Source organism: Lactuca sativa, chromosome 6 (assembly GCF_002870075.4).
Source record: "Lactuca sativa cultivar Salinas chromosome 6, Lsat_Salinas_v11, whole genome shotgun sequence".
Taxonomy (NCBI): domain Eukaryota; kingdom Viridiplantae; phylum Streptophyta; class Magnoliopsida; order Asterales; family Asteraceae; genus Lactuca; species Lactuca sativa.
Window position 1 is genome coordinate 149,304,739 of NC_056628.2, and position 15,040 is coordinate 149,319,778.

Sequence of the window (15,040 nt, forward strand, 5' to 3'; positions counted from 1 at the left end):
TCAGTTCGACAAATCGCGATAACAAACAATTTGGGAACTCGACGAGTCATGGGGTGTATCGGCGAGTCGAGTAGCGATTTCAGGGTTCTGAGTTCTAGGACTCGGCGAGTCACAAAGCTGACTCGACGAGTTTGGTCAACCTGGAGGGTTGACTTTGACCAAGATGTTGACTTTGACCAAGGGTAAAATGGTCATTTTACCCTAAGAATAGTTATCAGTTTTTGACTAAGTGTCCTTATGAAATTTATAGCCGGAGAGTCGCCGGAGCAACAAACAGAGATTCCTCACCCATATTTTCAGTAGTCAGTCATACGAGGTGAGTTTCCCTCAAGTAGGAACGGGTCTAAGGCACCAATGCCGACCCGTTTATGTAGTTGTAGTATGTCGGGGTAAGCCCGATGAGGTATATGTGATTATGTTATATGTTTATGTTATGTTCAGTTTTTTCCGGACTTCGGTTTGATGCCGGGGGGCCCGATGCAGTGGGCAGGGCCCAAGTTGTTCCGGACTTCGGTCTGATGCCGGGTGGGGCCCTATGCAGTGGGCGGGGACCAATTTATGCCGAACTTCGGTCCGATGCCAGGCGAGGCCTGATGCAGTGGGCAAGGCCCAATATGTGTTATATGTGTTATTGTATGGTATGTGGTAGTTTGGGAGAGCTCACTAAGCTTCGTGCTTATAGTTTTTAGTTTGGTTTTAGGTACTTCCGGTAGCAAGGGGAAGAGCTTGGGGTGATCGCATGGCACACACCACAGTATTAAGCCTGGGATTGTTTGAGACTCTGATATTTTACCAATTGTTTTGGTACAATACTTTCATATGATATTTTGAGACACATGACATTTGGTTTTCTTATTGATTATGGATGATTATAGCTTTTATGATATTCTTTTCAAACCAAATTTTTGGGCCGTATTTTTTGGATGTTCAGTTTTCGACAAAACCGAATTATTATTTTGGATTTTGGATTGGTTATGGTTTATAAAATAATAAACGAATAGTTCAAAAAAACTGAATAATAGTTTATTATTGATTTATTTTTAATATATATCTATAATTATTTATTAATTTTGTAATTTATTTTTTGAAATAGGTTCAAAAAGTTTCTCCTAATAAAAATTATTACTATGCATTTTCTCTCAAAAGTTTTTTTTTATCTATATTAAATATTAAAATATAATATACCTTATTAATAGTTGTTTATAAATTTCAAATCGTAACTAAATAATTTTTTTTCTTCTTGTGTAAATTCGGTAATATTATAATTATATTTCATTTTTAAATGTTTTAGTTTTAAGAACAAATTACACGGATGGTCCTTTAGCTTTACAGTTTTTCCCTGATATGGTCCTTACGAAACTTTTTTCCCTGAAATAATCCCTACGGAGCAAACCTTACACACAAATGGTCCTTATGACTAACTTTGTTAACAAAATCTATTAAGTTTTGTTAAATGACAAAAATACCCTTGTTTTATGCTCACAAATGGCCCCTCTCTCTCTCACATATATCGGCACACACATAAGATAGAATCACCATCATCTTCTTCAATATCCTTCTCTTCTTCAAAAACCCTCGTTTCCTTCAATACCCAACTAACCCATCGGTCACCGTCCCTCCTTCCAACTCACCCATGGGCTTCCTATCTTCCCTATCTCTCTCCCTGTCTCTCTCAAGACCAAAAAAAGTCCACCCACTCATAGTCTTCTTCCCCATCCCTTCCCTCCATTGATGAATAAAGGAACAAGAACCCTTCTAATCCTCATTCTAGATCTCACGACAAGCTTCTTCCTAATTATCTTCTAAGACAAAGAAAAATCAAAGAAATATGACAAAGGCGTTTATAATTTAGCGGTCGATTAGAAAGAAGAAAGGGGTTAGGGAGTTCATCGGTGGTTAGGCTGTAATGGGAAAATGAAAGAAAAGAAATGCCGATGGTTTCAGGAAGTTTAACAGCTCCCAACCCTCGATCTCACTCTCTATTACTGCTTCCTGATCTTTCTTATCTCACTAAAACGGAATTACATGTTTAATTTTATAGGTTTTATTGAATAATTGCATCTATTCATTCTCGTTTTGTCTGTGGGTTTTCTTGCTTGATTAAGAATTTTGAAAAAACAAGTGTTGTGATAACTTATCAATAGAAACATAAGATTACAGAAAGGATATTAAGAATTGATTTGCAGGTTTCATTATTGTAGGTTTCACCCTCATCCTATACACTTTCTGTATGAGTGTGTTCTGCATTTCCAAAATTGGACCAAAAGTCCAACTGTGATCTCCCTCTTTTTGTTCTGAAAATTTGATAACCTCCACTCCTTAGTCGTTGCAAATGTGGGTTTCATTTGTTCATATGGGGTCTGAGAAGCAAAAAAGGAATATTTATTTGGGTTTTTTATTCATCTGAGCTCATCTATGTTTATTTATTTTTCAATGTATGTATGTATGTATGTGAGATTTTTGAGAGAGAGAGAGAGAGAGAGAGAGAGAGAGAGAGAGATGCATGTTGATTTCTAGATTTAAAGTTTTTTTTTTGTATTTTTGTTTTCTTTGATGTGTATGTGTGAGAGATAAGAGATAGGTAGAGATAGAATAAATGGTGGTGGTGGTGGTGGCGGCAGAGAGTGATGGCCGATGGTGGTGGGTTGATATTTGTTTGTGTGAGAAAAAGAAAGGATGAGAGGAAGAAGATGAGGGTGGAGATTGTGATTGTGTTCACGAGAGAGAGAGAGAGAGAGAGAGAGAGAGAGAGAGAGAGAGATGACCATGAGAGAGAGAGGACCAGCCGTGTGCAAAAAACAAAGGGTAATTTTGTCATTTAACAAAACTTAACAGAATCTGTAAACAAAGTTAGTAATAAGGACCATTTATTTGTGTGCAAGGTTTGCTCCGTAGGGACCATCTCAAGGGAAAAAGTTTCGTAGGGACTATATCAGAGAAAAACTATAAAGCTAAAGGACCATTCGTGTAATTTGTTCTAGTTTTAAAAACCGAATTATAAAAACCGATCAAATCGAATTGTAATTGGATCAGATCAGATCGGATTTTGAATTTAGTTTAAATTATTTGGATCTATGTTTTGAAAACCGAAATCAATTTGGATTCACTTGATTGGATTGGATTGGATTAAACCGATACATCCAAACGAACACCCCTAACTAGTTTAGTCCAACTAAAAAGGAATATTGAAGGTTTAATATAACATTTGAAAAAACCTTAGGGGCTCCAAGCGACAAAAACTCAAAGAGTGATATCTGTTTGACGATCAAAATTATATTATTAGTAAACCCGTTAAAAAATGCCAAAAAGAACGCTTCAGTCAAAATCCTAGGGTTTGAGGTCTGGGCGGAGCACTCGATTAGTCAATTAAAGGTACGATTCTTTACTCTATCTCTTAATCGTGGTTACAAAATAGGATTTTTGTTTGTAATGCTAGGTTAATTTCAATTTTGTTTTGATTAGCTGATCATTTTTAAAAATTTGGATCAGTTTGCTGTTGTGCGTAAAGTAGTGATGGATGTGGACAGATTAGAGCTTGTAAAAGCTCAATTGCAACCATTTTTACGTCAAGGGGAGGAATATGTTCGTCGCGTTGAAGAATTTGCTCGTGAGATCCCTCCAATTCAGATCTATATTGCAGTCGGAGCCGTGTTCATCACTACCTTTCTAATCTACTTAAGTAATTTCACTACTCTCTCCTTCCATCATATCGTTTTCGTTGCTAGTAATTTTCCAGTTTGTGGATATGCTTATTCCAAAATACGAACACCTGTAGTATATTTTGCTTAGTTTTTACTATTAAACTGTTGAATGTTTGTACACATGTTCATTTAAGTGCTTGATGATGTTTATTAGCTTTAGCATTAGGAAATCTACACTTTATCTCTCCTTCATTCATGTAAGTTTGAGGTATTTAAAGTTTATTAGACACAAAATCTTATAACTAGTCTTTTTCAATGATTGATATTTCAATCTTAACACAATATAGCAGTTCTTATTCCTTTTAAAATATACCTCATTTCTTGATTCTCTTTGCAGTACGCCTTTTCAAGCATACAATATCCAACACCATTGTACTCACTGGGCTTAGTGGAGCTGGGAAAACTGTTCTTTTTTACCAGGTAAATAAATAATCACAAAGATACATTTTATTCAAATCATATTGATGCCAACAACTTTTATTTTTTAACAAAAACACAATCTTGATACAGCTTCGTGATGGTTCTTCTCATCAAGGCACTGTTACATCAATGGAACCCAATGAGGGTCTTTTTGTCCTCAATTCCGAGACCTCCAAGGTAAACAAGCTACTTTCTTTACTCTTTAACAAACCTAAACGAGGGCAAATTCGTAATATGTTGTTCTTCAGAAAGGCAAGATTAAGGCTGTTCACCTTGTTGATGTTCCTGGCCACTCACGTTTGCGCCCTAAATTGGACGAATATGTCCCTCGAGCAGCTGGCTTAGTATTTGTTGTAGATGCAGTGGAATTCTTGCCCAATTGTCGTGCTGTTTCAGAGTAATTTATTTTTTTAATTATGATTTGAAACTTAATTCCATATGTGTTTTTTTATGGATATTAATCTTAACATATATTGTTTTGTTTGCAAAAAGGTATCTCTATGACATTTTAACAAAATCGAGTGTTGTCAAGAGGAAAATTCCACTTCTTATCCTTTGCAACAAGGTGGATAAAGTCACTGCACATACAAAAGAGTTCATCCGAAAACAACTGGAGAAAGAAATGTATGTTACACTTGTTTTGTCTGTGTTGTAAATGAAAAGGGTAAAACAGTAATTTACTCACATTCTTGAATGACTTTGCAGTGATAAGCTTCGGACATCAAGAAAAGCTGTATCAGATGCGGATATATCTAATGAATTCACACTCGGAATCCCAGGGGAACCCTTTTCATTCTCTCACTGTGTAAACAAAGTCACTGTTGCTGAGGCTTCTGCATTAACTGGTGAGATTCAACCCTTGGAGCTCTTCATTAGGGAACGTGTCAAGCCTTGATCTTTCATTCCATTCCATTCCATTTCTCACAATGGAATTAGATAAATAGCAACGGAATCGGAATTTGAAGAGATGTTTCCCTTTCTTTTTTATTTTCTTTTTTGGAAATTGTTGTTTAGGAGATGTTAATATTCTAAAGACGTAAATTTGCATATTGTGGGGTGTGTTTGAGTTTGACAATTCTGAGATTGATTTTGACTTTTCTTTTTCTTATCAATGCTAACCAAATTTACACTTGATGCAACTAATTTCTAGAGATATGTAATCTATGTACATTATCGAATTTTCATACAACACCTACACAATTTCCTCTATTTGTCAATGGGTGAAAACCCTTTGAGCTACCATATCCATCATGTTCATTGGATAACACATCTTCGTATGCAATCCAGACCACACATTCTCTGCTAAAATCTCATTCACAGCAGATGTGGGATGAAATTGATCCCACCATAGATGATCTGAAGCATTCTCACAAGCCATTCCAGGTGATATACACATGATCCAACCATTATATCGCCCTAAACCACAGCATGCAGAATTCATCACGCTAAACCCTAAAACAAAAATTATCAAGATTTAGATTTTTAGATCTTTGATTTCCGAATAGTTTTGGAGTCAAAATTGTGTTACCGTATTGGTCAAAATTCTTCATGATGTCCATGGAACCAAGATATGCATCGCAGAAGATGATATTGGAATTGTTGAGTTCTTTACGAAGCTCTCCCACTGTGTATCTTAGAACAAAGTTGAATTCCATTATCATGTTGTTTATCTCCTTCACACATTCCCCATTTGTGCTGTTGTATTGCCATAGGTAGTATGGGGCACACCCGATTGGAGCTAGTCCCATCACCACCACTCGCCTCACTTTCGCATTGTACAAATTCTACACCGCAAACTACAACATTAATCACCATGAAGCTGTAACAGAAACAAAACAGACTGTACTGCGTCTGACACGCATTGGACTGGGATCAAGACTAATGTCAATAACACAAAAGTTATAACTTTTTGTCCCGCCCAAAAAAGGTGGAACAAGATGGGACATGGATTCACTCTCGATCTCTTATAAGTACAAAAGACATAAATACCCTCCTCATTCTCATCATTGAAAATAGCCCAAAAGAAAACTTGTCCTATCCTGAATAAGAAATGCAGCCCAAGGCTGCATTTCTTATACAGAACATGATTGGACTAGACAAACTTTGTAAACTATTTTTAATGATAAAGATGAGAAGGGTATTTACGTCTTTTCCACTTATGAGAGATCAAGAGCGAATCCATGTCCAATATTGTTTCACCTTTTTTGGGCGGGATAAAAAGTTATAATTTTTGTGTCATTGACATTGGTCTTGATCCCAGTCCAATGCATGTCAGACGCAGTACAACCTATTGTTCGATTTAACAAATGGAATGGAGGGTTGTTGTAACCTTAATCTCTTGTTTCATTGATTGGGCTAAGAACTGTGTAAATTTCCATGAGACGTATTTGGATTGTACATCGGATACATTGGGCAAATAGTAATGTATGTAATCATTAGTCCCGATTGAAATGTAAAAAATGGAGTTTGTGATGAGACTTGATGCTGCAGCCTCACCCATGGTTAGTATGAACCGTTGGAAGGTATCCATAACCTGTTGAATTTGCTGTGTGAAAGATATGTGTTGACCCTGTAAATTATAAAACAGTATTTTTCTTGAATCTACATATAAAACAAAACAGCAAAAAGCCAGAAAATTTATAAAAATTGGAACTTGGAATATATAAACTGATCAAAACTTTTACCAGTTCTGATCCACTGGAGAAGATGATTCCAGCACCAGCAGATGCATAATTCAACCCGCGTTTCATGTCATTAACAGAACCACTTTGACCTAAGAAGCTTGGGACAAATGGGAGGCCAAGATGTAATGCTGTTTGGGGAGATGAGAAAAATGGTATTGATCAAGAAAGTTTCAAGAAACATGAGGTATTTTGTTTGATGTGAATTGATATATGTGACACAATAAGGAAGAAAAACAAGATTATTAAAGAAAGTAAATCAGTGAAGCTTTTCATCGAACACCTGATCTGCAACCACTAAATTAGCTTTCATTATCTTTTAAATTCTAAGAACTTGAAACCCGAGATAGAAGAAAAAGTGTAAACATTCAGGAATCGCATTTTTTTGCCAAACAAATAATCCAAGAAAATCAACGATCGTGCTACGATAAACAAGAATCAGATTCTTCTATTATTACAGAGAATCTGAATGAACAATAAGAACATCAAAACGCAAAATAAAATGGAACCAAATAACAACCGTATTCTCAGCTAACATGAAATTTAAGTAAAAAGTAGTTAATTACCAAGATAATCGACAGGGATTCTTCCGTTGGAGAATCGTCCGGTGGGTTGATGGGTATCAAAGTCACGTCCATAAGGAAGACGATCTGCTCGTGCAAATGTTCCAAGAAAATTATTGGTCCCGCAATCAACAGAAGAGTCACCAATTACGAACAGCGCCGGAACCGGAGAAGGAGGCAGTGGAGGTGGTGGAGGGGGAAGAAATGGAGACGGTGGTGGTGGTGGTGGTGGTGGAGGAGGAGGAGAAATCGAACTATTTCTTGATCTGGTATAAAGATCAGAGCTATTTCCTGGTCTAGTATAAAGATCTTGGGGAACATGGACAACTCCAACTGGTTTAAAATTGAAAAACATGGTGTGGGTAAGAATCAAGAGGGGTATGAATCGAAAAGAGGAGGAAGACTCCATTGATGAATGCGAGCTTTGTGACAGACAAAAATGGCGGGGCACAGTCGTCCAGAGAGTTGAACTTAACAGTTAACGGCAATATGTGAAGAAAATTGAAATACAGGCCAATATTTGGACTTCTGCCCTCTTGTAATGGGTTCTGCTATAAGGCCCAATTAAAGTTGGCTACAAATTTTCCTAACTACATTCAATATTTTTTCTTTTAAATATTAACTCAAAACTACAAATTTGATTTTGGTTTGCAAAAAAAATATGAATAAAGTCTAAAATCTTTTGAACTTCGTCTAAAATCATTTTTTTTGTGGTTCGGTCCATGTCTAACACAAAAATACTATTTTTTTTCTTTTTAATTTTTTTTACATTATTTTTTATGTTTATCTAAGGGAAAACTGTAAAAGAGTTATTGGCTTAATAATCAATTTAGTTTTTATATATTTTTTTTATTCAATAAAGTCTTAAAACCAGTAATCGTATTCAATTTAACTTATCTATCAACAGACAATCTAGCTTTCAAAAATTATGCTTTTGGCCCATATTTAAATTTTTATTACAAATTTGATCCAAAATTTATACTTTTGGCTTAAATTTTGAATTTTATTACAAGTTTAGTAAAAAATTTACCATTTTGACCTAGATTTCATAATTTTGTTATGAACTCATCCTAACTTTAGTTTTTTCAAAACTTTTTTCTCAAAAAAAAATTCGAATATGTTTTTTCTTTAAAAAAAATCATATGTATACAAAAATAAAACATATTTTCACATAAAAAATCTTATATTTTCAATATAAAATTTTTATTGTATACGAAATACCTATTTTAAAAAATAAGTATTTATTAAGTACATTAATATATACACATTCGTTTTTATAAAAAAAATATATACAAACATATATATATATATATATATATATATATATATATATATACACACACACACACACACACTAGTCTTTTACCCGCACCAAACGATGGGTGCAAATAGTTTCTTTTGGTATTATTTCTATTCGGTAATATTTATGATTAGGCACCCAACTTTGATACGAATGTAATGAAAATGTAAACTCCTAATATTGAAATCTAATTTGCTTTGGAACATGATAACTTATAACTTGGAAGTTAACCAATTTTGATATATTATTTTGGGTTTAAAACAAAAATATAACATTGTGTCGGTTGAAAACAAAAAAGTTCTATGACAATAAATTTTGTTTTTTAATTTGAAAACACATTTTTTTTATCAGTGATCAAAATTCTTTTTGAATTTTAAATATGAGTTATTATTTTATCGTATTAATTATTATATAACTATTATTTATAGTATACATATAAAAGAATAATTTAACTGTCGATAATTTATTTCTCAAATGATGTTTTTTTTATCAAAAACATGTTTGTATATATATATATATATATATATATATATATATATATTATAAAAACATGTTTGTATACATTTTATATATAAACGTGTTTGAATACAAATGTGTTTATTAAAAAATAGATGTTTATAAAAAATATATAAATACGTTTTTAAAAAAGAAATGTACACAAACACTTATTTAAGTGCATATAAATATGTTTTTATAAAATGTATTTAAAATAAAATAGATGTTTGTATACATTTTTTCTTGTAAAAGACGTATTTGTATACTTTTTTTTTTATAAAAATGGATTTGTATATATTTTTGTACTTAATAAATACCTATTTTTATAAATAGGTATTTCAAACATATATATATTTTTTTAAAAAGTTTTTATATAGAAAATATAAGATTTTTTTATGTGAAAATATGTTTTTGTTTTGTATAAATATGATTTTATAAAGAAAAAATATATTTGAGTTTTTTTTTGAGAAAAAATGTTGTAAAAAAACTAAAGTTATGATGAATTAATAACAAAATTCTAAAATTTGGATCAAAAGGGTAAATTTTGGACCAAATTTGTAATTAAATTTAAAATATGGGCCAAAAGTGTAAACTTTGGACCAAATTTGTAAAAAAAATTGAAATCTAGGCCAAAAGTGTAATTTTTAAAAGTTGGATGACCTTTTGACCGGGTTAAAATGATTAAATTGAATACGATTATCGGTTTTTGTGACTTCATTGTATAAAAAATATAAGGATTAAATGGATTATAAGACTAATATGTAAAGACTTTTTTTTTATAGTTTTCCTTTTTCCTAATACTAGAATAATCAAAAAAATAAAAAATCCTACCCACCCCAACATTTCTCTCTCTCTCTCTCTCTCTCTCTCATCCATGGTTGGAGCTTCCATCATTCCCTTCACAGCCTCATCTATTCTCCATATCCAAACCCAAAAATCACCCATTACCACCACTTCCCAAATCAACCACCGTTCACCACTGGAGACACCCAAGAACCCAACCATAAACCTTCGTCTCTTTCACCCATCTTAAACCTCAACCATAATCCCACACAACAACCCACCTTTATACCTCATTTTTACTACCACCATAACACACTAAAACATAACCAATACCGTCACCATCAGCCACCTTATACCTCTGTTTATAGTGATGATTGAATCGAGTTTGAATATGAAATCAGAGTTTAAGAAAAGATTTAAAATACATAATCTAAATATAATCTGGTTGGCTCAATATATTGCTTTCAGAGAATACAAGAGGTTATACAATGAGTACGATGAGTGTGCAAAAGTTCTTAACCTCTAAGACATGTACCCATCCCATGTTTATAGGGATAAAGAAAGCAAACAAAAAATATAAGGTACTCGACACTATAGCTTCAAAACTAAAAATTCCCTTATAATAAATTTACAAACAAACATTCGACATTTGGAAAGACCTAGACACATTCGACATCTCACAAAAACATCTGACCCCAACATTCTCCCCCTTTGTGAGAAATGTCGAATCTAAGTCAATAGCATATGTCCTGCTTGATGTATCACTCTTCTGATCTCAGAATACCAGTTCATAATCTTCTTGATCTCAGCCTTGTCACCTTCGTTGTTCTTCTTACAACTATTCATACGAACAATTAAATTCGTATAATGAGCAGTTATAATTTCCTTCCCAATTGCTAAAGCTAACTCAACATCAGTCAATGCAAGATTTTCATAGTATTTACCTTTGATGTGAGCAAATCTAATCAAGAAATCTTCTTTGCTTGTCAGCTGAAGCATCAAAAAATTAGTACCCTTCAAGATTCTAGCAATACAAATCAAGTCATGAAAGTTTATCATGGGAAAGTCCGCAACTGAAAAATCGAATGCCACATTATTTGCTCTAATAGCATGAAACCAATAATTCTGCAATACTCCTTCAAACAACACATCCTTAGAGATATTGAGAATTCGAACAATTAACCAAAGACCATATCTCTTCTTCTTTCTTCCCCATCACAACATGAAATCAAAATTTCATCCTTTTAAATTCTTCTTTATCAAACTTCTAACAATTTGATATTGGGAAGATAAGAACATCATCTTGTTAAATGGAAAATCCAATTGATTAAAATCAGTGTTCTCAGTGGCAAAACTCTTCTTTGGTACTTTTTCAAAATCGTGCATTTCATTAGTCACAACTATTGCTTTGATATACTCGTAGTAGTAATGTTTAGTAGGATCTCCTTTTTCCATACCAGGAGGATCGTTTGCTCTTTGACGAAGAATGCTCTGAATTTGTCTTTGTTTCTTAATTTCTGCTTCAATTGCAACTTTCATCTCTTCCTTTGTAAGCTCAATGCTTATGCCTTTTCCCTTGCTTTTATCAGCTTCTGATGTTTTTGGTGGATGTGGTTTAGAAGATGAACTTATACCTCCACCAGCAGATCCAATCACAATGCACTTAGTTATTGGTTTTGTTGTTGTCGTTGTTGATGTTGTTATCATGGATGTTTTTGGTAACGAAGTTGGAATTTGAGTAGTCAAAATCTTTCCAACTACTTTCGCATCATCATCAGTTTTACCAGAACCACTACCTCCTGTACCAGCTTTCACACTTATGCCAACACCATCTTTTTCTCCCCCTTGCACCCCTGTGTGAACAAGTGGGACATCAGTTGACATTAAGTTGATTGGCTTCGCTAGAGGTGCAAGCTCCTTTTGAATGGTAGTCTCCAACATTTTAAACTTCTTAGACAGAAGCTCTACAGAAATCAACAAAGATGAAACAAATCCAGACTTCAAGACTAAACCTTTCAACTCAACCAGCAGTTTATCAACATGACCAAAACTTTTAACTTCGTCTTCTGCTATCTTGTCAACCTTCGGAAGTAGAGAATTATACCATTCGACAATTTGAGTTACAACATTAGCAATAATATCCACCTTCTAGAGAAGAGAGGAATAATTGTGATCTAATGTTGCAATCTCTTTCGCCATATCAGCATGAAGTTCCTCAATTTTGAATTTGACATCTTCTCGAACCTTTTTGACATCTTGAACAAACAATACATGCCTTTCCCGTGCAACAACTTTCAAATCTTTTACCTCTGCATTAAATGAAAAAGATTGTGCTTTCATCCTCTTTTCATTGTTCTGATCAACCAAGTCAATTGCATCACGAAGTCTATGCTCTTGAGCCTTGAGCATAACATCAAATTCGATACCAGACACATAATGCTTACCCCTGCATGTGCTTGAAGCTATAACAAAGAGTTAAGCTTTTGATTGAGGATTTTAAACTGTTTCCCAGACATCAACATATGATTTGGAATATTTTCTTCTTTCGGATCAAATTCGATTTCAGCAAACGTTCCCATAAACTCATTGTCTTTAGTGTGGTCATCTTCGTGAACAATGTTGGGATTAGTGGATTGTGATGAAAATAGAGAAGTGATAGGTTGATCGATGATGTTTTCAAAAGTTGGTGAATTAGTTGATTGAGGTAAAGTAGTAAAAGGATTTGTTTGAAATAGTGGTAAAGAAGTGGTTTTATCAACTGTAGAAGTGTCAAAAGATAAGGAAATAACAAGGTTAAGATTACCTTGAGCTGCATTCACTACTAGAAAAACAGCCTTTTACGACGCTCATTGCACGTCGTAAAAGGCTCAGACGACGCGCAAATGCGCGTCAAGGAAGGCCCTGTCATAAAGAAAGACGACGCGCTTTTGCGACGCGCGTTTACGACACACAATGCGTATCAAGGAAGGCCCTGTCATAAAGGAAGACGATACGCATTCACGTGTCGTAACCTTACAACGCGCGTGTTAATGACACGCAATGCGTATCAAGAAAGCCACTGTCAAGAAAGGCCATGTCATAAATGAAGATGACACACATTTTTGCGTATCATAATTTTAAATGTTTAAAAAAAATATTATTTATAGATTTTTCTAATTTTCAAATTAAATAATATATTAAAAATCTCATAATACAAAATAAAATACCATAAATAACAAAGATAATTCATTTCACTAATATGTCAAATACAAATAACTATTCCAGTAGTGAGTAAATGTTATAAAAAAAAATGAACTCATTTATATACAATTGCATTATCTAGCTTCCTATGTGCCAAGAACTCTCTGTACAAAATGTTAACTTTGGTATGCATGTCTAAATACCTACTAACTCCTCCTATTCAAAAGATAGCCACCAATTTTCTCAGCAAAGTGTTGAAAAGGTACCTGCAATACAAAATCATTAACAAACATAATATATTTTAATTTTTTATTGAAGTATATGAAAATTGAAGTAGTTAGTTTAGTTAGCTACCTCATTTTCCTGTTTGATATCATGTGTAAAGAATTGTTACATATACATCCTATACAGAGTAATAAAGTAGGAGGTTATTTCCTGTAGTTTACCCATAAAAGAAAGGAAAAAAAAACTTACAGGTTCTGTAATATAGAGACGTGCCAGGTCCTTCAAAAGGTGAATTGAGAGAAACAAATACGTTTGCAGCATTCATGAGATTAATACTTAACCTCCTTCCCATAATTATTCTTTGCATTTCATTGTACAATCTGTTAATCAAATTTATATGTAAAAGGGTCATCAATTTGAACTCACGTTCCAACACCTTCTTTGAATAGATGACTATAATTTCTAGCCACAATTCAACTTATAAAAAGGAAAGAAAACAACAATCTAGCTTATAAAAGATTAATAAATAGAGGGCCTAAAATTGCTTAAAGCTCAACACCAGTAATCGCTAATCAATAAGATAATACTTTGTTTTTTTAACTTCTCCAACCATTGGTGGTTGTTGAGTTGACCCGACATCTTGTTGGAAAAATCAGGGCTTCCTTCAACTTCTCTCACTTTGTCCATAAGAAGGGATGATGGGCTTACTTCCTTCAAATCAACATTCAGATTCTTAAACAAAACCTGAAAGGCCACAATAACAATAGTGAATATAGTATATTATCGGAATTGATGTTATAAACTTTTTGATTATGATGTGTGTGCAGAAGAGTAGGGATCTTGCTGGGTACCATAGTTTTCAGCATAAGTAACCTGAACAGGAAGGGTTTGTCCGCTTGCAGCCCCACCGTATGCATGGTACACATCCACCACACCATGTGTGGCTGCAACTGCAACTGGTTGTGCATACGAATCTTGACTGTTCACCATTGTCCTGCAACCTATATATATATATATATATATATATATATATATATATATATATATATATATTACAACTGCAACTGGTAACACTGTAACTCCTAGGCACCAAGAAGGGTATTTTTGGAAATTGTAAAAGATCAAAAAGGGTATTTCAGGAAAGTGAAAAACCCAAAAGGGTATGTCTGGAAATTGAGATACTTGAACAAGCTCTTCATTTTCAGTAGCACAATTGGGTTTATCTTCATTTTCAATAGCACACTTGCAAAAATTTTAAACTTTTAAAATCCATCTTAGAAGGACTAAAGGTTAGAAAGGAGAAGTAATGAAGCTATGAGTTGAGAAAAGAGTAATCACAGCAAGGTCTCTAAAACAGACCGGCTGTTCAAAACGGATTTACTCCAAAATCTAAAACAGAAACATAGCTTTAACTAAATTTTATAGAAAACTATGATTGTTCAGGATTCCAGAACTATAAAGAACTCCTTCTAACTCCAAAGGATGAATTAAATATGAATTTTACAAAAAGGTGTATCACTTCTATCTCCAACAAGACAGTCAAGTGAGGTTGGCCAATTCTACCCAACTTGTGAGTAGAATTCGTCCATACCAAAATTCAGAGAAGTAAAGGACATACAAATGAAAGTCTCAGAGTTGGAATTGAATGAAAATCATTTCCCAAGCTCCAGATATAAAATTCACATTGTGGAC

At 33.8% G+C, this 15,040-nt stretch overlaps 2 protein-coding genes across 2 annotated transcripts; one reads left to right on the forward strand and one right to left on the reverse strand.

The window, feature by feature from the left end:
* The first annotated feature begins 3,214 nt into the window (after positions 1-3,214).
* LOC111898764 (uncharacterized) lies at positions 3,215-5,216 on the forward strand. The gene is made up of 7 exons (XM_023894641.2): positions 3,215-3,372; positions 3,490-3,679; positions 4,039-4,121; positions 4,212-4,298; positions 4,370-4,518; positions 4,614-4,745; positions 4,827-5,216. The coding sequence occupies exons 2-7, from the start codon at positions 3,514-3,516 to the stop codon at positions 5,014-5,016; spliced, it is 807 nt and encodes a 268-aa protein (XP_023750409.1). The 5' UTR covers positions 3,215-3,372; positions 3,490-3,513; the 3' UTR covers positions 5,017-5,216.
* Positions 5,098-7,909, reverse strand: LOC111898763 (GDSL esterase/lipase 7). The gene is made up of 5 exons (XM_023894640.3): positions 7,369-7,909; positions 6,806-6,933; positions 6,451-6,690; positions 5,650-5,905; positions 5,098-5,573 (listed from the first exon to the last, which is right to left on the reverse strand). Exons 1-5 carry the CDS (start codon positions 7,772-7,774, stop codon positions 5,335-5,337), a joined length of 1,269 nt encoding a protein of 422 aa, XP_023750408.1. The 5' UTR covers positions 7,775-7,909; the 3' UTR covers positions 5,098-5,334.
* Between the last annotated feature and the right edge of the window lie 7,131 nt (positions 7,910-15,040).